Source organism: Terrapene carolina, unplaced genomic scaffold (assembly GCF_002925995.2).
Source record: "Terrapene carolina triunguis isolate 2854851 unplaced genomic scaffold, T_m_triunguis-2.0 Scaffold42, whole genome shotgun sequence".
Classification (NCBI taxonomy): domain Eukaryota; kingdom Metazoa; phylum Chordata; order Testudines; family Emydidae; genus Terrapene; species Terrapene triunguis.
In genome coordinates, this window is record NW_020664393.1 from 74,975,584 (window position 1) to 75,002,891 (window position 27,308).

Consider the following 27,308-nt stretch of genomic DNA (forward strand, 5'->3'; position numbering starts at 1 on the left):
GGGGGGGGGGGGGTAGTTGGGTTTGTGCTGCATGTTAACCCGGAAACCGCAGCCCCTCCTTTTACATTGCAAACCCATTTTAAATAGCAAACCCAACGGGTGCTTGGTATGGGAAATGAGGGCGCTGCTGTTTGAAACCATTCCCACATGTTATGAAGGTTAAAAAAGCCAAAAGACTGTGGCTTACCATGGCTGCCTGCAAGCCGAATTCTGTTGCCTGGCACTGTGTGAGTGATCTCTCACAAACAACCAGCAAGCCCTCAATATAAAAGGAAAAATGCGACCTTGTAACAAAAGCACATGTGCTGTGTAATGTGAACAGCAAAATTTAATGTGAAAGAGTGTACCCATTGTTCTCTAAAATGTGTCTTTTTTAACCACCTCTCCCTTCTTCTCCACCAGCTGCAAATGTTTCTCCTTCACAGAGGCTAGTGAAGATTAGAAGGAGAAAACGGCGGACTCGGGATGATATGTTCTCGGAGCTCCAGATGTCCTCCCACGCTGACAGAGCATAGCAGAATGCGTGGAGGCAGTCAATGTCAGAGTGCAAAAAAGCACAATATGAACGAGAGGAGAGGTGGCGGGCTGAATCGCGGGCTGAAGAGAGCAAGTGGCGGGCTGAAGAGGATAGGTGGCATCAGCTTGCTGACAGAAGGCAAGAGTCGATGCTCCGGCTGCTGGAGCATCAAACTGAAATGCTCCAGCATATGGTTGAGCTGCAGGAAAGGCAGCAGGAGCAGAGACCGCCGCTACAGCCCCTGTGTAACCAACAGCCCTCCTCCCCAAGTTACATTGCCTCCTCACCCAGATGCCCAAGAACGCGGTGGGGGGGCCTCCGGCCACCCAGCCACTCCACCCCAGATGATTGCCCAAGCATTAGAAGGCTGGCCTTCAATAAGTGTTAAAGTTTTAAACTGCAGTGTGTCCTTTTCCTCCCCTCCTCCCCCACCCCTCCCGGGCTACCTTGGCAGGTATCCCCCTAGTTGTGTGATGAATTAATAAAGAATGCATGAATGTGAAGTAAAATGACTTTATTGCCTCTGCAAGCGGTGCTCGAAGGGGGGAGGGGAGGGTGGTTAGTTTACAGGGAAGTAGAGTAAACCGGGGTGGGGCGGGGAAGGGTTCATCAAGGAGAAACAAACAGAAGTTTCACACCATAGCCTGGTCAGTCACAAAACTGGTTTTCAAAGCTTCTCTGATGCGCACCGTGCCCTGCTGTACTCTTCTAACCGCCCTGGTGTCTGGCTGCGCATAATCAGCGGCCAGGCGATTTGCCTCAACCTCCCACCCCGCCATAAATGTCTCCCCCTTACTCTCACAGATATTGTGGAGTGCACAGCAAGCAGCAATAACAATTGGAATATTGGCTTTGCTGAGGTCTATCCAAGTCAGTAAACTGCGCCAGGGCGCTTTTAAACATCCAAATGCACATTATACCACCATTCGGCACTTGCTCAGCCTATAGTTGAACAGGTCCTGACTACTGTCCAGGCTGCCTGTGTACGGCTTCATGAGCAATGGCATTAAAGGGCAGGCTGGGTCCCCAAGGATAACGATAGGCATTTCAACATCCCCAACGGTTATTTTCTGGTCTGGGAAGAAAGTCCCTTCCTCCAGCTTTTGAAACAGACCAGAGTTCCTGAAGACTCAAGCATCATGTACCTTTCCCGGCCATCCCACGTTGATGTTAGTGAAACGTCCCTTGTGATCCACCAGGGCTTGCAGCAGCATTGAAAAGTACCCCTTGCGGTTTATGTTCTCGGTGGCTTGGTGCTCCGGTGACAAGATAGGGATATGGGTTCCGTCTATCGCCCCACCACAGTTTGGGAATCCCATTGCAGCAAAGCCATCCACTATGACCTGCACGTTTCCCAGAGTCACTACCCTTGATATCAGCAGGTCTTTGATTGCGTTGACTACTTGGATCACAGCAGCCCCCACAGTAGATTTGCTCACTCCAAATTGATTCCCGACTGACCGGTAGGTGTCTGGTGTTGCAAGCTTCCACAGGGCTATCGCCACTAGCTTCTCAACTGTGAGGGCTGCTCTCATCCTGGTATTCTGGCGCTTCAGGGTAGGGGAAAGCAAGTCACTAAGTTCCATGAAAGTGCCCTGACGCATGCGAAAGTTTTGCAGCCACTGGGAATCATCCCACACCTGCAACACGATGCGGTCCCACCAGTCTGTGCTTGTTTCCCGGGCCCAGAATCGGCGTTCCACGGCATGAACCTGCCTCCGTAACACCATGATTTGCACATTGCTGGGGCCTGTACTTGTGAGAGGTCTATGTCCATGTCAATTTCCTCATCACTCTCATCACCGTGCTGCAATCGCTGCAATCGCCTCCTAGCCTGGTTTTGCTTTGGCATGTTCTGGCTCTGCATATACTCCAGGACAATGCGTGTGGTGTTCATAGTGCTCATAATTGCCGCGGTGATCTGAGCGGGCTCCATCATTCCAGTGCTATGGTGTCTGGGCTGAAAAAAGGCGCAAAACTATTGTCTGACAGAGGGAGGGAGGGGTGAGTGACAACATGGCTTACAGGAAATTAAAATCAACAAAGGTGGCAGTGCATCAGGGAGAAACACAAACAACTGTCACACAGAATGGCCCCCCCAAAGATTGAACTCAAAACCCTGGGTTTAACAGGCCGTTGATTTCACGGAGGGAGCGGGAAGCAAATGAATACAGAACAAATCTGGTCCATCTATTTTTTACATCTTAGGCTGGCAGCAGACGGTGCAGCATGACTGATAGCCATCGGCATCTTCTGGGTGCTTGGCAGAAGATGCTGTATTACGACTGCTAGCCATCATCGTCAAGACGATTCAATAGGACTGCCGGCAGGACTGAGTCTCCAGGAGACAAAACATGTCTGCCCAGGTGCCTCTGACCGAACTCACTGAGGAGTACGACGACGACCGATACCAGTCGTAATACACCATCCACTGCCAAAAGGCAAGGAGCTGCTGCTGTATAGCAATGCAACCCCACGTCTGCCAGCACCCAGATAGCCGATGACGGCTACCAGTCATACTGCACCGTCTACTGCCAAAAGGCAATTAGCTGCTGCTGTGTAGCAATGCAGTACCACATCTGTCGGCACCCAGATGACATATGGTGACGGTGAGCTGAGCTGAGCGGGCTCCAGGCTTGCCATGGTATGTTGTCTGCACAGGTAACCCAGGTAAAAAGGCGCGAATCGATTGTCTGCCGTTGCTCTGACGGAGGGGGAGGGGCCTGACAACATGTACCCAGAACCCCCCGCGACACTGTTTTTGCATCATTCAGGCATTGGGATCTCAACCCAGAATTCCAATGGGCGGCGGAGACTGCAGGAACTGTGGGATCGCTACCCACAGTGCAACGCTCCGGAAGTCGACGCTAGCCTCGGTACTGTGGACACGGTCCGCTGACTTAATGCACTTAGAGCATTTTATGTGGGGACACACACAATCGACTGTATAAAACCAATTTCTATAAAACCGGCTTCTATAAATTCGACCTAATTTCATAGTGTAGACATACCCCTAAGTTAGCATCCTAACCACTAGACCATCTTTCCTCTCATGCCAAAGCTCTCCCTCTGGGACTGTAACAGCCTCATGTCCTCTGTGGCTCGGGCATAGAAGGGGACCCATAACACACACCCTCACCAGCGAGCTACCCTTTCATTAGTAGTCCCACTAAAGTTATCATTACAGGTGAAATCCACACCATGCAGGCGTTTTGGATGATCAGTGAAGGTTGTCTCTCTTCTAGCCTGGAGCTCATTTATATCCTTTTGGACTAAAACCAAAGAATGGTTCTCATGGGGGACTTCAATCACCCTGACATCTGCTAGAGAGCAATACAGCAATGCACAGCCAATCCAGGAAGTTTTTGGAGAGTGTTGGGGACAACTTCCTGGTACAAGTGCTGGAGGAACCAACTAGGTGCTGTGCTCCTCTTGACCTGCTGCTCACAAACAGGGAGGAATTGGTAGGGGAAGTAGAAGTGGGTGGCAACCTGGTCATCAGTGACCATGAGATGGTCGAGTTCAGGATCCTGACAAAAGGAAGAAAGGAGAGCAGCAGAATACGGACCCTGGACTTCAGAAAAGCAGACTTTGACTCCCTCAGGGCACTGATAGGCAGGGTCCCCTGGGAGGCTAATATGAGGGGGAAAGGAGTCCAGGAGAGCTGGCTGTATTTTAAAGAAGCCTTATTGAGGGTGCAGGAACAAATCATCCCAGTGTGCAGAAAAAATAGCAAATATGGCAGGCGACCAGCTTGGCTTAACAGTGAAATCTTCAGTAAACACAAAAAAGAAGCTTACAAGAAATGGAAACTTGGACAGATGACTAGGGAGGAGTATAAAAATATTGCTTGAGCGTGCAGGGATGTAATCAGGAAGTCCAAAGCACAATTGGAGTTGCAGCTAGCAAGGGATGTGAAAGGTAACAAGAAGGGTTTCTACAGGTATGTTAGCAACAAGGAGGAGGTCGGGAAAAATGTGGAACCCTTACTGAATGTGCAACCTAGTGACAGATGATGTGGAAAAAGCTGAAGTACTCGATGCTTTTTTTGCTTCGATCTTCACAGACAAGGTCAGCTCCCAGACTGCTGCACTGGGCAGCACAGTATGGGGAGGAGGTGAGCATCCCACAGTGGTGAAAGAACAGGTTAAGGACTATTTAGAAAAGCTGGACATGCACAAATCCATGGGGCCAGATGCAATGCATCTGAGGGTGCTGAGGGAGTTGGCTGATGTGATCGCAGAGCCATTGGCCATTATCTTTGAAAACTCGTGGTGATTGGGGGGAGGTCCTGGATGACTGGAAAAAGGCAAATATAGTGCCCATCTTTAAAAAAAGAGAAGAAGGAGAATCCTGGGAACTACAGACCAGTCAGCCTCACCTCAGTCCCTGGGAAAATCATGGAGCAGGTCCTCAAGGAATCCATTTTGAAGCACTTGGAGGAGAGGAAGGTGATCAGGAACAGTCAACATGGATTCACCAGGGGCAAGTCATGCCTGACCAAACCGATTGCCTTCTATGATGAGATAACTGGCTCTGTGGATATGGGGAAAGCGGTGGACGTGATGTACCTTGATTTTAGCAAAGCTTTTGACACGGTCTCCCACAGTATTCTTGCCAGCAAGTTAAAGAAGTATGGATAGGATGAATGGACTATAAGGTGGATAGAAAGCTGGCTAGATCGTCAGGCTCAATGGATAGTAATCAATGGCTCTATGTCTAGTTGGCAGCCAGTATCAAGCGGAGTGCGCCAGGGGTCGGTCCTGGGGCCAGTTTTGTTCAACATCTTCATTAACGATCTGGATGATGGGATGGATTGCACCCTCAGCAAGTCTGCGGATGATACTATGCTGGGGGTGGGGGGTAGATACGCTGGAGGTTAGGGATAGGGTCAAGAGTGACCTAGACAAATTGGAGGATTGGGCTAAAAGACATCTGATGAGATTCAACAAGGACAAGTGTAGCGTCCTGCACTTAGAATGGAAGAATCCCATGCACCGCTACAGACTGGGGAGCACTTGACTAAGTGGGAGTTCTGCAGAAAAGGAACTGGGGATTACAGTGGATGAGCAGCTGGATATGAGTCAACAGTGTGCCCTTGTTGCCAAGAAGGCTAACGGCATATTGGGTTGCATTAGTAGAAGCATTGCCAGCAGATTGAGGGAAGTGATTATTCCCCTCTATTCTGGTGAGGCCACATCTGGAGTACTGTGTCCAGTTTTGGGCTCCCCACTACAGAAAGGATGTGGACTAATTGGAGAGAGTCCAGCGGAGGGCAACAAAAATTATTAGGGGGCTGGGGCACATGACTTATGAGGAGAGGCTGAGGGAACTGGGCTTATTTAGTCTGCAGAAGAGAAGAGTGAGGGGAGATTTGATAGCAGTCTTCAACTAACTGAAGGGGGGTTCCAAAGAGGATGGAGCTCGGCTGTTCTCAGTGGTGGCAAATGACAGATCAAGAAGCAATGGTCTCAAGTTGAAGTGGGGGAGGTTTAGGTTGGATATTAGGAAACACTATTTCACTAGGAGGGTGGTGAAGCACTGGAATGGGTTACCTAGGGAGGTGGTGGAATCTTCATCCTTAGAAGTTTTTAAGGCCCAGCTTGACAAAGCCCTGGCTGGGATCTTTTAGTTGGGGTTGGTCCTGCTTTGAGCAGGGGCTTGGACTAGATGACCTCCTGAGGTCTCTTCCAATGCTATGATTCTATGAATAACAACTTGACTACTGGTACCTGTAACTGATTTTTAGGACCCTGTGTGAAGTTGCATGGTTAGTCACCCTGGCAGTTGGAACTAGTGGAGTAGAGGAGTGAAGATGAAGCTTTTCTAAGACAAGAGAGGATAAAGGTGAGGCAAGTGATAAAACAGCCAACTTGGGAGGAAGATCAAGCTAGAGAGTTTATGCTTGTGGTTCTTAAATTAAAATAAAGGAAAAGTATGGGAAGCAGGGTGGAGTAACCAGACGTGTGTACATGTGCACCAGGCTGAGACCCAAGAAGGGATTGTATCTATATATCTACAGCAACATGACAGTTATTTACGACGTGAGGAATGCAGGCAAAGAGAAGGAACTGCTCTCCATAAACTAACACACTGCACTGAATTGTGCATGGCCTAACATTCAAATAATCCTCTTGTTTGTTTCTTTTTGCTTATAAAACATTTTGCTTTGGTTTTCCCATTCGATAAGGTTTTTAAAGGGTGGAGATGGCATTTTTTGCGCCATTGTGGAGCAGCATGTTCTAAAGAGTTGAACAGCAGGACTCAGAACTAAGGATTCTTGGATTCTAATGCTGCTCTGGCATTGAGTTGCTCTCTGGTCTTGGGAATGTCACTTATTTTTTGCCATGCCTTACTACTTTCTCCATGTGAAGAATGGGTATAAGACAGCTTTCTTATATACCTCACAACAGAGGTGTTGTGAGGATTAATGTTTGTACTGTAATGTAATGTAGTAATGTCTCCATTCTTAGCTTCAGGCCGCACAACAGCTTGGGCCCAGTGTATCTAAAAGAGCCCAAAGCTGCGGGATGAAAACTGTGGTCAACAGCTCTGCCCTGAGCCACAATGGAACTTTTTTCCATAAGGCTTAAGATCATCTGTGCGGGAGACAGAGCTTTCTTGGGGGCCAGTTCATGACTTTGGAAGGAAGTCCTCCAGGAACAAAGCACCATCATAAACCTCACCATCTTCCGCTCCAACTGCAAGGTGCACTTCTTCAGCTTGACTTCTCTAACATAAACACAGAACTGTGGGGGGGGGGAAAACCCCTACCAAAGGAAAACACTCCACTGCATGCATAATTCTCTCTTTGAGGAGGGGATGAGAGAGGGAATGAACCACATGTGAAAAGAAGTTAATCATGCTGCTCTATGCGTAACCGGAAGGCACGCCTACACTACGGTGATCAGGACCAGCTCTAGGCACCAGGTGCCTGGGGCGGCAAATCTGAAGGGGCGGCACTTCGTCTGCTCTTGGGGCGGCACTCCGACTCTTTTTTTTTTGCCCCCTTCTTCGGCAGCAGTCCGGCGGCAGCTTTTTCTTTTTTTTCTTCTTCGGCGGCAGTTCGGCAGCAGATTCTTCTTTTTTTCTTCTTCGGCGGCACTGCTGTGGCCGCTTTTTTTTCTTTTTTCTTTGCTTCACCACTTGGGGCGGCAAAAAAAGTAGAGCTGGCCCTGACGGTGATGAGGGTGATACAAGAACCTAGATAGCCTAGAACAGAAAAGACAGCATCTTTTTCTGTTTGTGAATTGTAACTGAATAGGGCATGATTTTTACAAATTTGGTCACTATTTATAATTTGTACATTTTTTTTGTGTCACTGCAGAGGTTTTTTGAAAAAACAGAGGGGAGGGACATTATAATTTTTTTTAAAATCCCTGCTTCTTCATCAAAATTTGAAAAATTTCAACCAGCTCTACAGTTAGTTGAAAACCTGTGGGAGCAGAAGGAGCCCTGGGAAAACTTTGTCAGTTTTTTATCGATATTTGAAATTTCAGTGGAATTCTTCAACCCGATCTCGTGAAAGAGGTAGATGAGTCAGCATTTTGTGTACTAGCCTATCACAAGGCTACCTGGAGTCTCTCCTCTACCCAGAATCCCTTGGGGAAGTCACTTAGCCTCTTTGTGCTTTCCTTCCCCATCTGTAACATGGGGATAATAGTGCTTTCCTATTTCACGGGAATGTTGTGAGGATACAGACATTCAAGATTCTGAGGTAATGGAGACATATAAGTACACCTCTACCCCGATATAATGCTGTCCTCGGGAGCCAAAAAATCTTACCGCGTTATAGGTGAAACCGCATTATATTGAACTTGCTTTGATCCGCAGGAGCGTGCTTTGATCCGTCCCCACTCCGGAATGCTGCTTTACCGCCTTATATCTGAATTTGTGTTATATTGGGTCGCGTTATATCGGGGTAGTGGTGTATTTTAGATAAACAGAATGTTTTCCAGTCCTGTTTGTGAACATAGTGACCTGATCATTGTCTAGCTCATTTGGGCCCTGACCTTGCAAACATCTAGGCATCTGTACACATTGTAGCCAATGGGGGTCCAAAGAGAAGCAAACTTACGTAGATGCTTATGTGTTAGCCAGAACAGAGTCCTAATTATCTGTGTCAGAAGTCTGGCCAGGGGGTTCTGGGAGCAGCTGTGTCTTTCCCCCATCTCATATACAACTCACACTACTAATTCTCTCTTCAACTAAAGCCAATTTTTACTACATCCATAATGTGGTGTTTAATTATTTCTCATTTATATGTGGGGCCAATGAAACACTTCTGGGACACAATAAAATAAAATGCAAAAGTAATAATCTCAACTTGCCCAAGAGGTAAAAAATGACAACAGAAAGACCGTCCAACCCCCACAAGAAAAACAGATGACAAAACCCAAGTCCTCAGAGTAGGTCTGAGACAGGCCTTCCAGAAGGATCAGCAAACTCAGGCTTTGTCAGACCAAGTTCGGGGGGAAATTCAGAGTTCAGGACATTTCATTGAGAGTGCCCTGCATCCACCACCCAGATATACAAGTCTAAGGACTGCCAGCATTATAATTAATACAATATATTATTTGTATTGCTGTAGTGCCTCGAAGCCCCAGCTGTGATCAGGGCCCCGTTGTCCCAGGCACTGCACATGTATGCATATAACACAGTGTCCCTGCCACAAAGGACTTACAATCTAAAAAGAGAAGACAGGCAAAGGCTGAGAGAAAAGAAGCTTAATTATCTCCAACATTTAGAAGTGGAGCTGGGGCACCCAGACTTGCACAAGCTGACATATGAAGTCTGTGCCTTCATAGACACAGAATAAGTGCCTTAGCCAGATGACCATATGAGATCAGCACTTCAGCCAATCTCCACTCTTGGGGTAAAGTCCAAAGACAAGGATGGACTCAATGGTACTTAGAAACCCAATCCATAAATGGATTTAGAGATCTAAATAAACAGGTGGACAGGCAACCAGAAAGCAGAATGGAAGCCAGTACAATCTTAGGTGCTCAGCTGAAAGATGGTGCCTGTGTGAAACACTGCTAGGTAAGTGGAAAGACACATTCTGCATTAGCTGTGATATGGTACATCTGAGTTTACTTAAAAAAATCCTACCACAGAACCGTGTGTATATTTGTGCAGCGGATGAGGGTGTGTGTGTGTGAGAGAGAGAGAGGTCTGTGCTTTTGGGGCAATATTTGTTCTAACACACATGCATTTATGCTGCAGTCTAATGTCAAATGTTTGTGTCCTCTGTATACTGGAATCTACAGTTGTGTTAACTGGCACATGTTAAAACTGGACTAACATTTCCAGTGCAGACATACCCTTGGTGTTACTGAAAGAAACTCAGAACTGTACTTCCCTTACTTACTAGGCAAGATGATGACATCCTCACCAGGGGCGGGAATGCTGTGGTTGTATCCACCCCAGCCTTTTTTCACTCCACTCCATGATTCAGGGAATGACCATTTCAAAATGATGTCAGGAGGAGAAACTGGAGCTAGAAAACAGGATGGACAAAGAAAGATGTATTTGGAATTGTCATTTGTTGGGAGTCCTAACCTTTCCTGGATAGTCACAGATCCGTGGTATGAACACCCTATTTGTGTTAACTGATTTAGGGTATGGCTCCACAGCGATCAGGAGTTGTGATCGCAGCATGTGAACTAAATTTCATTGAGCTAGCTTGCTAAAGATAGCAGAGAAACCATGGGAGCATGGCCAACAGCATTAGCTAACCACCTGAGTATGTATCCATGGTCCTGGCGGGTTATACTCAGGCACTGTGCTGATTCAGTTTCACTGCTATTTTTAGCAAACTAGCTAGATTAAAACTAACTCAGGTATGTCTACACATGCTGCAATCACACCTCCAGATTGTTGTGTAGACATACCCTGTCACTCTAAATGCCGCTTTGCTTCTGAATAGAAGCACTGGAGGTCCCATGAAAACGAGAGTTCTCCTAAGAGTTTGAGACCATCTCTGCAGACCCAAGGTGGTTGGGGAAGGTCCAGACAAGCATTCAAACTCTTTAGTGCTCACCCAAATCAAGGCAAAGCTCTAAGCAATGAGAGGTTCCCCTATGATACTTACACAATCTTTTACGTTGTCAAAGTGCTTTACAAACAGTTATTTTATTTCTTTGTAACTATATAACAGACTCCAGGAACATCATTCTGCGTGCTACTCTGAAGCCTAAAGCATCACCAGTCAGTGTGAAGCGATAGCAGCAGCTACAAGCATGACTGAGAGCCCTTTTTGTGCTGAATAGCACCCGGTTCAAATATCCCTGGGATTTTCAGTCTCTACGTGTCCAATTTTTAAATTCTCAGCTATTTTCAGCATTTTTAAACACCCGACTTTATGAATTATACCTGTGTGAGAGCATGGGCTTTCGGCTTGTAAGGTTTATCTAACAGCCATAAAAGCATTTATCCAAATCTCTCAAGACCTTTGAGACATATTTAAAGCACATAAATAGAAGGGAAAAAAAAAAAACCCTAGCAATCTCTCCTCCCCCACAAAACCAGAATTTGCCCAGTGAGCCAAACCATACCCTACCAACAAGTGTCTGGTCTCATCGCCTGCCTTCCTACCCAAAAGCCAGGAAGCTAGATGGATTCTGTAATATGTCCTAAAGGTCAAAGGATCTAGGCTATGTGAAAATCAACTAAGCTCTTTGGAAGCAAGGACTTTTTTACTATATATATATCTGTGCAGCATGTAGAATAATGAAGGTCTGGGGTGAAATCCTTGCTCCAGGGAAATGGCAAAATCCCTGTTGACTTCAGTGGGGGCCTAGATTTCACCCTTGATCCAGACTGAGGCTTCTAGGCATTTCTGCAATACAAATAAATAATGATTATAATAATCCTGTGAGGTAGGTAAGTTTTATGAACCCTTTTCCACAGTATAATGAAGGCCAGAGAAGTTGAGCCCAACTTACAGTGTTAGCTCTCTGGGGCAGGCTCTGGCTTTCTGTTATGTGTATGTACAATGCTTAACACAATGGGGCCCTGATCCCTAGCTGAGGCCACTAAATACTACTGCAACACAAATAAACAACAGTAGACTACCTAGCAACTCTGTGGCAAATCCAAGATTAGAACTCAGTAGGTCTTCCTTGTTTCCAGCCCTATCCTTTGGTCTATTATGCTGTCTGGCTCAATGTGTAACTGCATAATAATGTCATGCTATTATCCTAAGATCACTGTGTAGCACTAAAATACATTGTAGTCTTACATTCTCCATGACCTTTATGATCTGATATGGTATTTCTTAACAAAAGTTTATAGTCTTTTATAATGTGGAATCACACATTCATCATATGCAATGGTAGATGTGGCTCAATAAAATGCTTAAATGAATGCCAAGAGCCCCTTTTGGGCTGACAGATGTACAAAACATAGAGGTGATGTACAGTGACATTTTCCTGGAAACCTAGTAAAAGGAATTGCTGTGGCTGTTAGACCAAACCAGTCAGCCTGAGACCATCACATACCTGGTGCAGGTAGAGGGATTCTTTCTTCTCCTTTGAGTGTTACTTGGACTAGGTCTTCACCTGTAACTGAACAGAGAGGGTGCATGGGTTGTAGGCAAACCCCATCAGCAACTGAATGGAAACTAACAAAAGTAATTAGACAGTAATCTCTGATACAATGTTTTCTGATCGTTCACATTTCTAACAACAAAAGGTTTCCCAAGTACCTAGCCTGGTTGATCCTTTTTCAACCATTTTTCTTCCAGTGTTTTTATAAAGAAATGAATACGTTTTTGTTTGTAGACACTGAAGGGCTCTTTGCACATTACCAAAAAAAAAAAAGCTAAGAGCAGATATACAATAAACAAAAGCCGCAGTTGGCATGCCAACTTCATGTACCCCATTGTAAAACTAGAGTAGCTCTGTTGACTGCAATGGCTTTACACTAGTGAGTTACTTTGGATTTACAATGGGATAACTGAGATCAGAAAGGGAACTGTAGGTTTTGTTCATTGTATGTATGTACGTTCTTGGAATCTAAGTCAAGACTGGATGCCTTTCTAAAAGAGATGCACTAATTCAACCATGATTTATGGTTAGAGCCAGGAATTCTATGGCCCGTGGTATGTAGGAGGTCAGACTAGATTATCATAACTGTAACCCCCTCTGCTAGGTTTTGTCAACAGCAACAAGGGCTCGGTTCATCTATTGAAATTAATACCCCACTAGCTTGAACTCCTAGCCAGCATTTCTGGGATCACTTAATACGTTTCTTGGGTGCCCTTAATAGGCAATACTTCCTACTCGCAAGCACTGAGTCTGTATATGAGGAAAGGAGCACTTCATTAGGGGGAAAGGGAACACAGCATCATCTTGGGGAAACACAGCAACCATGTATCTAAATGAATGACAAGTAAAACACTCCCCCATGGTTGTTGTTGGCATCCTTTCGTCTGCGAGAGACCGTGGGAATTGCAGCCTATGATGTAATTTGCAATGTCTCATGTGACTGAATAGGCCAATCCGAGATTTGCATGATCTTTGGCAGTTATTGCAAATGTCTGTATCTTGGTTGGGAGCTGCTTGCTTCCTGCGGGCTCAAGCCAGCTCCCGTTATGGACTTTGATACCCTCATGGAGATGTGACGCCACTTGTTATGATCACTTTCCAAGATTTCCCATTGGTCAGGATCAATTCCAAATTTCTTCATGTCTCACTTCAATGTGTCTTTTTAGCGAAGTTTGGGATGTCCTGTTGTTCTTGTTCCCTCTGATAGTTCCCTGCATAGCATGTCCTAGGGCAGTGGTTCTCAAACTAGGGCCCCTGCTTGTTCAGGGAAAGCCCCTGGCAGACCGGGCCAGTTTGTTTACCTGCCGCATCCGCAGATTCAGCCGATTGCGGCTCCCACTGGCCGCAGTTCGCCGCTCCAGGCCAATGGGGGCTGCAGGAAGTGGTGCGGGCCGAGGGACGTGCTGGCCGCCCTTCCTGCAGCCCCCATTGGCCTGGAGCGGCAAACCGCGGCCAGTGGGAGCCGCGATCGGCCGGACCTGCGGACGCGGCAGGTAAACAAACTGGCTCGGCCCACCAGGGGCTTTCCCTGAACATGCAGTGGCCCTAGTTTGAGAACCACTGTCCTAGGGAAGGCATCCATCTTCCAACCTACTCAGATGGCCCAGCCAGCGCAGTCATCTTTGCTTGAGCAGGGCTGTCACAGATGGTAAATTTGCTCTTTGAAGAACCTCTGCGTGGGTGACTTTATCTTGCAATTTAGTGTTGGGTATGCAGTGTAAACAACATAGATGGAAACTATTAAACTTTTTCTCCTCATGAGCATAAGTTGTCCATGTTTCCCCATCATACATGAAGACGCAAGCTTGGTACACTGGCATTTTGGTCTTGATGGTATGCTTTGAGTTGTTCCATGCTCTTTTAGTTAGTCTGCTAAAAGTGGTGGCAGCCTTTCCAATGTGAACATTTAGTTCTTCATCCAGTAAGAGGCTGGTGATCACTGTGGAACCTAAATAGCTGAACTTTTGGACTACTTCTAGCTGGCTTGCATTTAAGGTAATTGGCGGATCTTGTGGAACCCTCTGTCCTAATACAACTGTTTTCTTGATGCTGATGGTGATAGAAAGGCCTGACAGGTACTTGAAAGGCAGCCCATGACTTCTTATAATAGATCTTCATTGTGACCTGTAGAGTTGGTATTTGGTTCAGTGATTGGTTCAGTGATTGGCAGGCGATGTTTCTTTCTTGTGCGTATAGCTCTGAATAGTGTTCATCCCAACAAAACAACTGCTTGCTTTTATCTGTAATGATTTCACCTCTGTGCAATTTGAGAGGGGCAACCTTGTTGACAGTGGGACCTAGAGCTTTCTAAATGAATGACAAGTAAAACACTCCCCCATGGTAACTTTGGCAATAGTTTTTTAACTTGGTTCCCTACTTGCCAATGTGAATGTCCAGTAGGCAAATGTCCTTTTACCACATCACTTCTGTCTTCTCCCTCCGCTAAACACAACTCACGGTTTGGTGTCAATGGGTAGCATAGTCCCAGAGTACTGACGTGCACTTTGGCAGACCTGCCTCCAATCCCTTGCAAAATCCTGCCAGGTCCTGTCCTGAGGCTCCACCACTTAACCCAACTACAGTGATTTCAGCTTTATTTGGTTGATGGGTAGGAAGAACCCTACCAGAATTTACTCACCTCTGCTGCTATTCTCAGTGGCTTCAACAAAGAGCCCTCTCTGCATCACATCCCCTCAAGAAGCTACCTTGTGGGTTTCAGCAGAGAATTGTCCTCACAGTACAGGCTCCTCAATGAAGAAAAATCAGTAGTAATGTAGGTCCCTTGAAAAGACCCTTATTACTAAAGAAAGATGTGAGCCCTTGCCTCAGTTCCAATTCTAAACCAATTCTGAGTGTGTGTACAGTTATGGTGACTCCCAAGTATCACTGGAGGAATTCTGGGTAAGAAGCTTATGCAGATGAAGCTCTCACTGTAGCCACAATTCCCACTGTTCACCAATAGAGGGGGGAAGAGAGCTTCTTCTCCTTTGGAACTTCTGTCCATTTCAGTTCTGAATAAATAACGTATGCAGATGAAGCAACTCTGTGGCCATTCTTCCCCCATTCACCAGACAGGAGCAAGAAGCAATGGGAGTGCATGTCACCTTGTACTTTACTTACCTTATCTTTAAACAAGCCTTTGTCCTTTTAAATTGTGAGAGCCACTCCTCCTTACCTCCCTTCCCATCTCCCAGTGCAACCAAGCTAATTTAGAATGTCTGAGCTCCATTAATTTTAAGTGTCAATAAATTAGTGGGAATAATCAAAATACTTGATTCTTTCTGATAATTACTATCTGATGTCAGTTTAAAACACTAGATTGAGTTAGGAGCATATGCTCCTATGCCGAATGAGGCTTCCATAATTAAACAGAATGGGATTCCATGTGGGTTTTCCCATGCCTGATTAATTCGTAATCAGGTGCCACAACCCTGCTCTTCAGCGACACCTTGTTTCCCAATTGTTAATTACAGTCTGGTGCCATATTTGCAATGTCACCATACGGGGACTCCACTTAATAATGCCATAGAGTTGGGTCTGCCACTCTGCTTCTGTCTCTTGTTGAGATGGGTGTAGTGGTTAGGGTGCTAGCCTGGAGCACCGGGTTCAATTTCTTGCCCTGCTGCAAACTTCCTGTGTGAACTTAGTGTCTGTGCGTCTCAACTCCCCATCTGTGAAATGGGGACCAGGGCACTTCCCTAACTCCCAGGGATGTTGGGAGGATAAATTGATTAAAGCTTGTGAGGCGTTATGGTGCAGGGGCAACATGAGTACCACGGAGAGATTAATCCTGTTCTTGTGGTACTGCTTCACCTCAGCATTAGTGGTGAGAAACAAAGAAAACCTTAATAGAATTAATGCCAGAAAGATAAAGCTGGCAGTGAAAAGCCTGAACAAAAATATCTTCCTTTCACAAATTTCTAAATGATGCCAGACTGAGGCTTAGTTCTAATTCTGTCAGGAATGAACTCAACAGTAAGATAAGGTAAAAGGGAGGCAAAGGGTAATTTGGGTATAAGCAATGAGGCAATCCATCATAATAGGAGAGAGCTGAGAAGTAGGACTACCTGAAGTAACTTATTGTTTTAGGAGAACGGTTTAGACCATCTGCTGTAGGCCAGTCTATTCACTATTCATTTTCCTCTCACTTATGTCAGGGCAAATCAGAAATAATCCTGTGAAATCAATGGAGTTACACCAGAGTATAAACAGTTGCAAGGTATGAAATATGCTCATCTGACTTGGTTACAACACACACACACAGCTTTTTTCACAGTACAACCCGGTTTGTCTGATTACAACAATGCATTCAGGGAAAATCTGGTCAGCTATCCCCATACTGCCTCAGCAGGGAATAGAATATCCAGCAGACATTCAGAATGGCACCAGCAACACATGAAACAGAGAACGCTGGGATTTCCCACTGCACAGAAAGCTCAGCACAAGGAGGACTGTTTATCGTGGTTACATAGAGCTGGTGAAGGGGTCCTGTTTATACAGCACGTAACAATATTGCAGCCTGCTACATGAAGACAACCATATACTAGGCCAGGCCAATGACAAAAGCAACTCCTGGTTAGCTGCCATGGTAACTACTCAAGTTGGGTGATAACCCTAACCATGCTTAGAGCTAACCAGGTCACTAACTTATCAGCTTGGTTACAAACTACAGGGTTTGATTCTCTACAGCCTGGCATTTAATGTAATTATTTATGCTAGTGCAAGGCAACGTAGGTGTAAAGCACAATCATGCTGATTGGGAAGCATTTTACACCCACTTCACTCAGGAATAAATGCCTACACAAGGACCCATGCAGTGGAGATTCAAGCCCAGAGAGCAGACAAGGACGTAATTACCTAGTTCTCTGGGTGGTTTTGTTTATATATTGAGTATATTATCATCATTTAGGCAAGGAACAGGAAGAGATACAGGCAACACAGATAAAGGATGTCATTAGTAAACATTGGATTAAGGTGCCTCTTCGCAACATACAGTTATAAGGCTCCAGGGCCTAGTTGTATAAAAACTTTATCAGGCCCATCAATTTTCTGTCTGATTACAGCCCTTCCTGGATGCTTGGGCTGTGAATCATACATAAAGGCCTTCTTGAATTCAAACTTCCTGGCATCTTCCTTCCCCTGGTTTAGGTCTCTGAGTTGATGTGAAGGAGGAGCAAAACAGTCTTTCATCAGCTATGTAGTGACAGAAAACTTGCCTGTGGTTATTAGAAAGTGTTGAAACTAGGATAAATGCTCCAATAGCCTGACTTACAAATAAGAAACATCACCATGCCATTCAACAGCAATAGGGCCAACATAGATCATGGGAAACATCAAAACTTTTAGAAATCACACTCAACTACAAGGCATCTGCAGCACTACACGTGAGACAGATCTTCCAAAGCTGTGGCGATGGAGATAGAATATTTGGCCAATTACTAGAAGATGCCATATACTAGGGTGCTCAGAACTGTATTATCATATGGATTTGGATACCATGCTGATGGGCAGCAATATAAAACCTTAAAATGTGGCAAACCAAGACTGGATTCCTCTCTTAATGGATTAATAATGGCTGCAGCAAAGACTGAGGCAGCATGAGCTCCCTCAATCTGCAATACTAATGAGCATCAATCCAGAATTACAAGGACTATCTCTAAGAGTGAGGTTTAGTCTTCATTTTCTGATCACCACAATCCACTCACTCTTTCGCCTCTCCACTGAGGCTGCCAACGAGGCTGCCAATTGGTGCTGTGTGTGAGGGTGTTTTTCCGTGGGTCAGTGATTGGGGAACCTGTCCGCTAAGAACTAAAATGAGAACACTCAACTCATTTCATAGAAGTAAGGTTAAGATTTTGTCATGGTTATTTTTAGTAAAAGTCACGGATGGTCGCGGGCAATACACAAAAATTCACGGGAGCTGTGACCTGTTCATGACTTTTACTAAAAATAACAGGGGAGAGAGGGCTGGAGAGGGTGTGTGTGTGGGGGGGGATGACCGCTGGAGCCCCATGGTTGGGGACTGACAGCCACAGCCCCACTTCTACGGAGGAGGGGGGACAACTCTGGCTTCAGCCTCGGCCGATGCCATGAGGCAGGGGCACACAGCAGCAGCTCTCACTCAGGCCCCAGCCAAAGAGGCGATGTGGGTCACACACAGCCCTGGCTCCGTCTGAAGCCGCGGGTCAGGGATGCATAGCCCCAGCTCCACCCCCACCGCTGATAGCTGAAGCCGAAGTCACAGAGGTCCAGTAAAGTCACAGAATTTGTGACTTCCGTGACTAAATCATATCCTCACCTATAGGCCACTGAAAAGCCTTCATATAGTACTGTGACCTTTGGAAACTACTTACCCGGTCTGAATTCAAACTGGCTAGAAGTTAAAGGCTTATTATTGTGTTACCAATCTCCTGAGCCATCCAGCTTCCCACTTCAAATCTTTCATCCAAAATGCCCCTTGAAACTTGGGCAATGAATATGAATGAAGCATCTTTGTTTTGCTTATACAGTAATTTTCCATGTAAAGAACAACTCTTTAGAGGCCTGCTCTTCTCCTGCTGAGATCAATGAAAACCTCCCTTTGGCTACAATGGAGTTTGGATCAGACTTTAGGTATTTACAAGAAAGAACGATCAAAATAATGAAATTCAAGTTGCTTAAACTAATTAAAGAGCAAACCTGGTTTGATGCAGCACCAATACAATGCTAAGCCTTGATCCTGTGTAACTTTACATGTGAGTAGTCCCATTGACTTGAAGGAGACAAGGTACATATATTAAGTTCATTGGAAAATGGGTTTGGAGTAAATGAAAAAGTTCAGTAACAATGTTCATAAAGTTTCAATCATGTTTTTGACAAATATTTCAACTAAAAATGTTTCAATTAATAAGCTTACTTGTCTTCATTTTCAAGGCCCTTCACTGCCTATCCCCACCCTACCTATCATCTCTGATTCACTACTGAGAGGTCAACCTCCACCTTCATTCCCCACTAACTAAATTTTCAAACAAGCACCTTCATGCTTTCTCCCATGCTGCCCGTTATGTTTGGGAGTTGCTCCCATAAAGATCTGCTAAGCCACCTCATTATCCACCTTCAAATCTCTCCTCTGAACTCTCGTTTGCCACAATGCCTGCAAAAAAACCTAACAGTCAGTCTGAGACCACTGTCTATCATGTTGACCAATACTGTCCCATTGCTTCCTGGCATTTCCCTGATCCCACCTGTCTATTTATCCATCTGGTATGTCTTGATTTATACCTGGATTGTAAGGTCTTTGGGGCAGGGACTATATTTTTGTTGTACGTATGAGTACAGTGCTTCCCACAATGGGATCCAGGTTCAAGACTCGGCTCCCAGACGTTACCACAATGCAAATGTAATTAATAATAATAATAAAAAGGTCATAAAAATTGAACAACAAATGAAAAAGGGTTCCACCTTGAACTCTTCGAAATGAAAACAACTTTGTAATTTTGAAGGGTTTCACAACACTAGGGTTTTAAAATACATTCCACTGGTTATTTATATGGTGGTACTGCCCAGAGGCCCCGGTCAAGGATCACGGCCCCGTCCTGGTAGGTGCTGTACACTTACATAATGAAAAGACAGTCCCTGTCTCAAAGAGCTGACAGTCCAAAACAAGTCATTACTGTAGTTTGCATAGAATACCTCAGACTTAAAGATGACATTGTCTGAGTTTGCCCCAGTATGACATTTACCTCCCCACACTGTGACATGAGATCACCATGCCACAACGTGGAGATGTCGCATCAAAACACAGTCATGACGTGAGCCTGTGTCACAGTAGGTTAGTGTTTCATGGGGGCAGATAGTGACTACAGGACCCACAAATGCTCTCGGAGCACTTCTTTTGGGACACAAGATGTCCTGGAGGAAAATAGCATCTTCCCACGTACACAAGGATGCATAGCAACCCTAAGAGCATAGTTACAGAGGTATGGATGAGAGTAGCCCCCAAATTCCTTCAGCACAGGAGGCTATAACCCTCTTCCCCCAGCTCCCAGCAGCGGAGGGGAATAATCTGCCCGTGAGCACCTTGTATTTTGAACTTCTGAAAAGATCCTTTTTCAAAGGGCTGCATGGGAGTTAGTTAACAGGATTAATGTGCGTAGGTAGCAGTCAGCACCTTGGTTAACAGGATCATTGTATGTGTCCTCCATGCATCAGAAACACTGGATTCTGTGGGTTCTACTTATCGCCCATTATAATTATAATCCCTCCACATTAGGAGTCTTCTGAATTGTTTGTTCCACGCTCTAATTTCCAAACAAGTAAAGCACCGGGGCAGCTTAACCACCTTGTTCCCAACCTTATATTTTCTCGTCCTTTGTGTCAGAAAGCCTCATTCCCCGAAGACGAGAGCTTGCAGGATGCTGGTCAAATTCCGTGACCGATCAGACAAGGGGGGCATAGAGAGCATCTGAGCTGAACATGAGCAGTCCCCAATGCTGGCTGAGGCAGATTCATTCAGCTGTTTGGCTTTTTTGAATAACAATATCTTCCCAGTTGTTGGGTCGTTTTTTTAATTTCCATTGGGGCTGAGCAAAGGGCTGTGTGAATTTAGGAGCCTGCCTCTGAATGAGCTGGCATCTGATCCGTATTTACTGACGTTAATTTTGGATTTAATGCACCCCTGCCACTACCCAACAGTTTGCCCTAAAAAGTCTTTTAACTGGCACAAAGGGAGAGGGTCAAAAGTAAGTTGACCCCTGACAGAATGTACAATTATTAGAGAGAGGCGATACATGAGCAGCTGCTGGAACCCCACCGGTACAGCAAAGTGCTTCCAAAAGTCAGAATATGAATAATACACTCAAGGTCTTCCCCCAGCTCTGCGAGGGCCTGCTACTTTCTCCAGGAAGAATTATAGCCCTCCCTAGCAGCTGCAATAATTGTGTTCCTATTATCCTAGGGACCTCCCCCTGACCACCCCCTACAAGTGTCCATTGTCGAGACGGAGTCAAGTGATTATATGCTCTGGCTGATGCTGTTTGGGCCCAGCTGCCTAACTGCTGACACACGAGCACCAAGAGCGCGGACTCGCGTCTGCAAGACGGGACTCTAACATACCAGACCTTTTACATAAGTCAAGCAGGAACAAATGATGCTTTATCAGCCCTGCTGACGGGGCGGCCCCCTCTTCCTTTGAAGTGGCGGCTGCTTATAGGCCCTTACAGCTTTTCCTCCTTAGCACAAGCAAACATCCTCCTTTTGATATGCTACATGCTCATTATCTCTGCCCCATTTAATGATTTTTGATTGAAGGGTGGCAGCTCAGTTGCCAAGAGAATAGTTAAAGAGGCTCCACACAGTCAGGCCTACAAGAAAGGCTTTCCTTGTGCAGCAGCCTAAATTTGGAATTTCTTAACAGTGTGTTCTTGTTCTTAGCAGCAGATAAGGGCTGAGCGTGAAATTCTTAATTAAGCAGTAAATAGAGAGTAGGGTGTCAGCAGATGCAGCCAGTAGCCATGGAGACCAAGTCACATGAACAAGAGAACTGAGACTAAACATAGGTCTCAGGCTTGGATGTGAGTGACAGCTGAAGAATCCTACAAAGCTTGTAAACTGGATTAATTAGTTGACTAATTATTTCATATAGTTAAATGTAACAAAAATAAAAAAACAGCTCACAATGTTAAACAGCAGAGCGTTCCGAGGGCTAAAACCAAAAGTGTCGTTCTCTCTGTTTCAATTTACAGATTCATCTATTTTAAGGCTGGAAGGGACCACTGTGGCCATCTTGTCTGACCTCCTGCAGAGCACAGAGCAGAGAATTTCACCCAGTGATTCCTGCATGGAGTCCAATAACGTGTGATGGAGCTAGAGACTTTTTTTTTTTTTAGAAAGATATCCAAACTTGATCTAAAGACTTCGAGTGCTGGAGAAACCACGATACCCTTGTGTAGTTTTGTTCCAATGGTTGATAATCCTCACTGTTAAAAAGGTGTGCCTTATTTTCGATTTGAAATTGTGTAACTTTAACTTCCAGTGACGTGCACTAGAGTTTAGGATAGCAATTAAGTGGCACCTCAACACTACAAATCCATTCATTTCAGATTTTCTCCCTCACCACAAAGTTAGCTTTTCAGTAACAAATATTATATTAGTGGTCTCCCCATTATAATGTAAGTAAAGTACCAGTTGCAGTCTAGTCAAATGTTCTCAGCATGGATTATAAATGGGAGATGGAGATGTTTTCATTCATTTGAATGCTAGACGTGAATCTCTTTTTCCCTGTATTAAAAAAACCATGTACTAAATGCAACGCAATCAGAATGAAAATAAGACGAAAGGAGGAATAGAAATGTAACCATTATGTTTGAGACTGCTGCGTGCTAAATGGTATATCATAGCTCACTATTGCTGACAGCATTAGTCAGATCTACTTCTTTAATGTCAATAACGTGCCAAGAAATGTGCCACGGTTTTTCAGCTTTGCCAGGCTTCCCTATTTCAGGGGAAATTTTATGCAGGGTATCCAAAGTGCCCAACTGTTGACATATATGTACTTGAAATAATAGGTCTTCAGTGGGGATTATCTTCAGATTTGCATGTAGCTGTGTGTGTCTTTTTCCCCCTCCTTACTGTTAGTAAATTGCAAAGAAATCAAGATTTTTTGCTCTGTGATAGATGTCTAGCTCAACCTTGGGCGAGTGACTTAACTTCTCTAGGTTTTACTGCAAATCAAATCAGTGCAAATCAGAAGTAACTCAATAAAGCCAATGAAGTTGTATGAGTGTCAAAATGGTCTAGGTGAGTCAGATTCAGGCCCTCTGTGTTTTAGCTTAGCTAAGGGTATGTCTACACTACGGTGAAGTACACTATCCGGGGGGGGTCTATTGCCTGCGTTGAAGCCTGCACCACGGTGTTCTCCCTGCTGTTTTTAACCGTATAAACTGGAATAAAGGGAGTGCAAGTACATCTACGGGAGCTCCAAGATACACCCTGGTTGCAGTATAGATATAGCTTATGTATGAAATAGCAATGAGAATAGCTGCCTCTCAAAGGTACTGTGAGGGTCTAGTGACTTCCGGTACTGCCATTATTAATCATGGTCCTAATCATTACTTCTCCTTTCACAACCAGAATTTAGCACCATAGTGACTGATTTCCTGGAGAAAAGGATAAAGGGGTGAAAGTCCCAGGTTTTGAAGAGGTTGTCAATGCCAAATTGCAAAATTAGCAGGCATTGGTGATCACAATAAAGAACAGTCAATATTCACAATATTTAGAAATTATCTCTAAAAAAGTCAACGTTTTCAAACCCATGGGCCTACAAAGCCACTGAGAGTTCACAATGTAAGGATCCACTCTTCATATTAGTAATCCTTAGTCCAAAAAAAAAAAATACTCCCATGACTTTCAGTGGGTGCAGGATTGGACTCACAGCAAATGTCTCCTAAGACATTTAAGGTGGGGGATTCAAGGGATTGATAATGGACTCCAAAGCCTTTTCACCTCCAAAGCACCAGTTGCCAAGGCTCATGCTGTACCCTCCATTGTGGATAACTAAGAGATTAAGGCCCTGACCCTGCAAAGACTTGGGGATGTGCGTAACTTGTTATTTGAGTAGTCCTATTGACTTAAAGCTATGTGCATGCCTGAGACCTTGCAGATCAGGGCCTTTAATTGCAGATTGGCCACTCCAGCACTGCTCATTTGCACAAAGTTACATATATTACTTGCATTGCACTTACCTAAATAGGTTAGCTTCCTCAATTTGCTGTTGAAAAACCAGTCACAGCCCTTGTTCTGATCATGTGAAGGAAGTGACTGGAGTAGCTGACCAGGCCTTGTCCCACAGAACACCATGACCTCAACATAAGATGGGAGGTTCTCATGTTCCACCAGTAAGTAATTCCCAGCAATGAAGTTATCGAACGTAGCCGAGTACTAGATGGAGGGAAACATAATGAACATGCATTTTCTTGAAGTATAATGCATTCTTTTGTCAATTGGTATCAAAAGCATAGAATGTTAAAGACTATGTATGATACGTGGGAAGTGGATGCTAAATCAATCCTCCTGACCACATTAAAACATGGGTAGAAATTATGGGCCATCAAGACCAAGCTTTGGTGGGTCTTAAGCGGTGCATAGGTCTTGTTCTGGCCCCATGCACCAGGGCGAACATTCACCAATAGCGCCCAGAATGCTCTTCCAGCTCAGAGCAATTTCATAAAGGTGCTCTGAATGACTGTATGTGATCTGAAGACTATCTTGTGTTCTTTTATGAGCACGCAGTACTCTTCCTCCTTTGTTTGCCCATCCAGAACAATGGGAGGGTTTCTCTTCCTTTGTTCCTTGATATGGTTTTGGTGAATGCTGTTCATCCATTACAAAAGCCATTTTATAAATAAATAAATAAATAAATAAATAAATAAATAACAGCATTACCTGCAGTTGTTTGCTGACAAAAGGGTTACCAAAAGTCAGAGTGTAAGTCTCCTGGTCCAAGAGCAGAGCCATCCAACCATAGGGGTTTGATAAAGTATCAGAGACGTAAGGGACTATGGTTGTCTTATTATTACTATCCGTCACGGTTAAATTATAAGGAAAGTCTGGAGCCTCTTTTCTAGGAAAAAATACATGAAATCTGTGTTCAAACCTTCATTTAATATTATTATTACATTTTATTTGTATACTATCTATAGTAGTGCCTACAGGCCCTATCTGGGATGGGGGTGTAGGCTCTGCCCTGAGGCGTTCATACTGTAAATAGATGAGAAAGACAAAGAGTGAAGAGGAGACAGAGGTGAAGTGACTCGTCCAAGGTTCCACAGAAAGTCTGTGGTAGAGCCAGGCCTGTTCGCTATCTGCTAGACCATACTTTCTGAAGCAGGGAGTGCTGGGTCTCCCAGATCCTAGGTGCACGCCCTAACTGCTGGTCTAGTGCAGGTTGGGTCTCTCGCTCTCTCTTGCTCTGTCATGCTCTCATGTTTTTTCATGAAAAATTTCTAAAGGACCGATGTGGAATGAAAACAAGTTCCCAAAACTTCAACATTTTTCACAAGTCCTGTTTCCAGCCAGCTCCAGAGATTATTCAGTTGATTAACAGGCCTTCTACACAGTCATTTCCTAAAGCCAGAACAAGACTATATCCGAATTGTGTGACATCTAGGACATTACCTCAGTTTTTTTCAGTTGTTAGGACCTGATCCAAAGCCCACTGAAGTTAGCGGGATTCTTTCAATTGACTTCATTGGGTCCTCAGAAATATGGGTTCTATTCCCAGTTCTGTCACTAAGGGCTGGTCTACACCCAGCCGCTAGTTCGGCGGCTGGGGATCGAAGTTCTGGGTTCGACTTATCGCGTCTGGTCTGGACGCGATAAGTCGAACCAGGAAGTGCTCGCCGTCGACTGCGGTACTCCAGCTCAGCGAGAGGAGTACCGCGGAGTCGACGGGGAGCCTGCCTGCCGCGTGTGGACTGCGTCTGAACCGCGGTAAGTTCGAACTAAGGTATGTCGACTTCAGCTACGTTATTCACGTAGCTGAAGTTGCGTACCTTAGTTCGACTTGGGGGGTTAGTGTAGACCAGGCCTTAACTTCTCTATGTTTCAGTTATTCCGTCTCTAAAATGCAGATAATACCTAATTCATGAAGCTTCATTTACTGGAGTTTCTACCACCCTTTGAGATCTTTGGATGGAAAGCACTACCATCTATAAGTGCAACACATTAGCATTACATGTCTTTCCACAATGTTAACTTCTCGGGGGGGAGCAAATATATGAATAATATCTATAAAATGGCCATTAAACAATGGGAAGCATATGTCATTTAGGCTCACAAATATCTTTTTCAGCTCCTGCACAAAGGAGGAGACTTGAAAGAGAGAGTGTGGATCGCATCATAGACCACTGTTTGGTTAGTCAACTCCTCACAAAACAGGTGATGATTTCATAGAACCATTTATCTGATCATCCAACGAAAAACTCAAAAAAATACTTCTTCTCTAATTTCCCATTTCTCACCTAGCTCCAGTCCAGTCCATCAAAAACTACTCAACAATGTACAGTAATAATGACAACATTCATGTGTGTGAGACACATTGTAGTTAAGATGACTGAATTCCAGTGCTAAAAAGAATAAAGTACAGCTGGAATTACTAGATTCACCCATGTTGATTACCGCAAAGCTTTTAAACAGCTATTACCATAGGACAGCCCTCTCTTGCCCCTTATTGTCCCCCAAATTGTAAGAACATAAGAGCGGCCATAATGGGTCAAACCAAAGGTCCATCTTGCCCAGTATCCTGTCTTCCAACAGTGCCAATGCCAGGTGCTTCAGCCTTCAAGGACTTCACTGGGCTTACACCAGGACTGAATTTTGGTCCTGATATATCTAGCAGGTCCTAAAAAGTGGATGTGTTGTGAATTTTGTATATGCTGATATTTTAGGAAGATGCATGCTGAACATTAAACAAACCCTTGGATTTTCCAGGAGCTGTTGCTCAGATCCAGCATTTTTTTCTCTCTAGTGCATGCAAAGTTTCTAAAGCTTAGATCAGGGATCGGCAACCTTTGGCATGCTGCCCATCAGGGAAATCAGCTGGCGGGCCCGGACGGTTTGTTTACCTGCAGCGTCCGCAGGTTCGGCCGATTGCAGCTCCCACTGGATGCGGTTCACCGCTCCAGGCCAATGGGGGCTGCGGGAAGGGTGGCCAGCACATACCTCGGCCCGTGCCGCTTCCCAGGATTATTGCCTTTTACAGAACACTCAGCAGCAGGATAGTGGGTGGAGGGGAGTGTGGAGAATAGAACAATAGAAACTGACTGGAAGGAGCTTAGAAGGGTTCAATAGGTAGTTCACTACTAATAAACTTCCCCTTGTAGCCATCAGATGGGCCAAGGTATTCACACTAATTAAGCAAGCAACTGACAAGCACTAGAGTACTGTCATAGGTTGTGAGCACTTTCACACCTGCTCAGGTGCGGAGGAAAACCTTCATACGAGTAATAGCACTATCAGAGTGAGCTGAGGGTACTCATGTGACAGAGGCTCTGATTCTCTTCTCACTTACACTAGTGTAAATCAGGAGTAACTCCAGTGAAACCAATGGTGCAACAGTGATGTAAAACCACAGCAAGTGAGAGGAGATTCAGGGCCACAATCCCCAGCTTCAGTGAAACATGTCCCTTTTGTTTTTCTATTTTCACAGAATCTCTGCATTATATTGAAGCCCACAGGCAACTGGGTGTTCGAGGCAGTTTTTCCAT

At 44.9% G+C, this 27,308-nt stretch overlaps 1 protein-coding gene across 1 annotated transcript in view; it reads right to left on the bottom strand.

The window, feature by feature from the left end:
- PKHD1 (PKHD1 ciliary IPT domain containing fibrocystin/polyductin) overlaps nt 1–27,308 on the bottom strand; it is a 323,564-nt gene that overhangs the window by 128,650 nt on the left and 167,606 nt on the right. Inside the window, exons 37-40 of the mRNA XM_029911885.1 lie at nt 24,487–24,664; nt 23,787–23,982; nt 12,019–12,084; nt 9,888–10,016 (exon numbers count right to left, since the gene is read on the bottom strand). Of these exons, the coding sequence (XP_029767745.1) occupies nt 9,888–10,016; nt 12,019–12,084; nt 23,787–23,982; nt 24,487–24,664 (569 nt within the window). The remainder of the gene's footprint in view (nt 1–9,887; nt 10,017–12,018; nt 12,085–23,786; nt 23,983–24,486; nt 24,665–27,308) is intronic.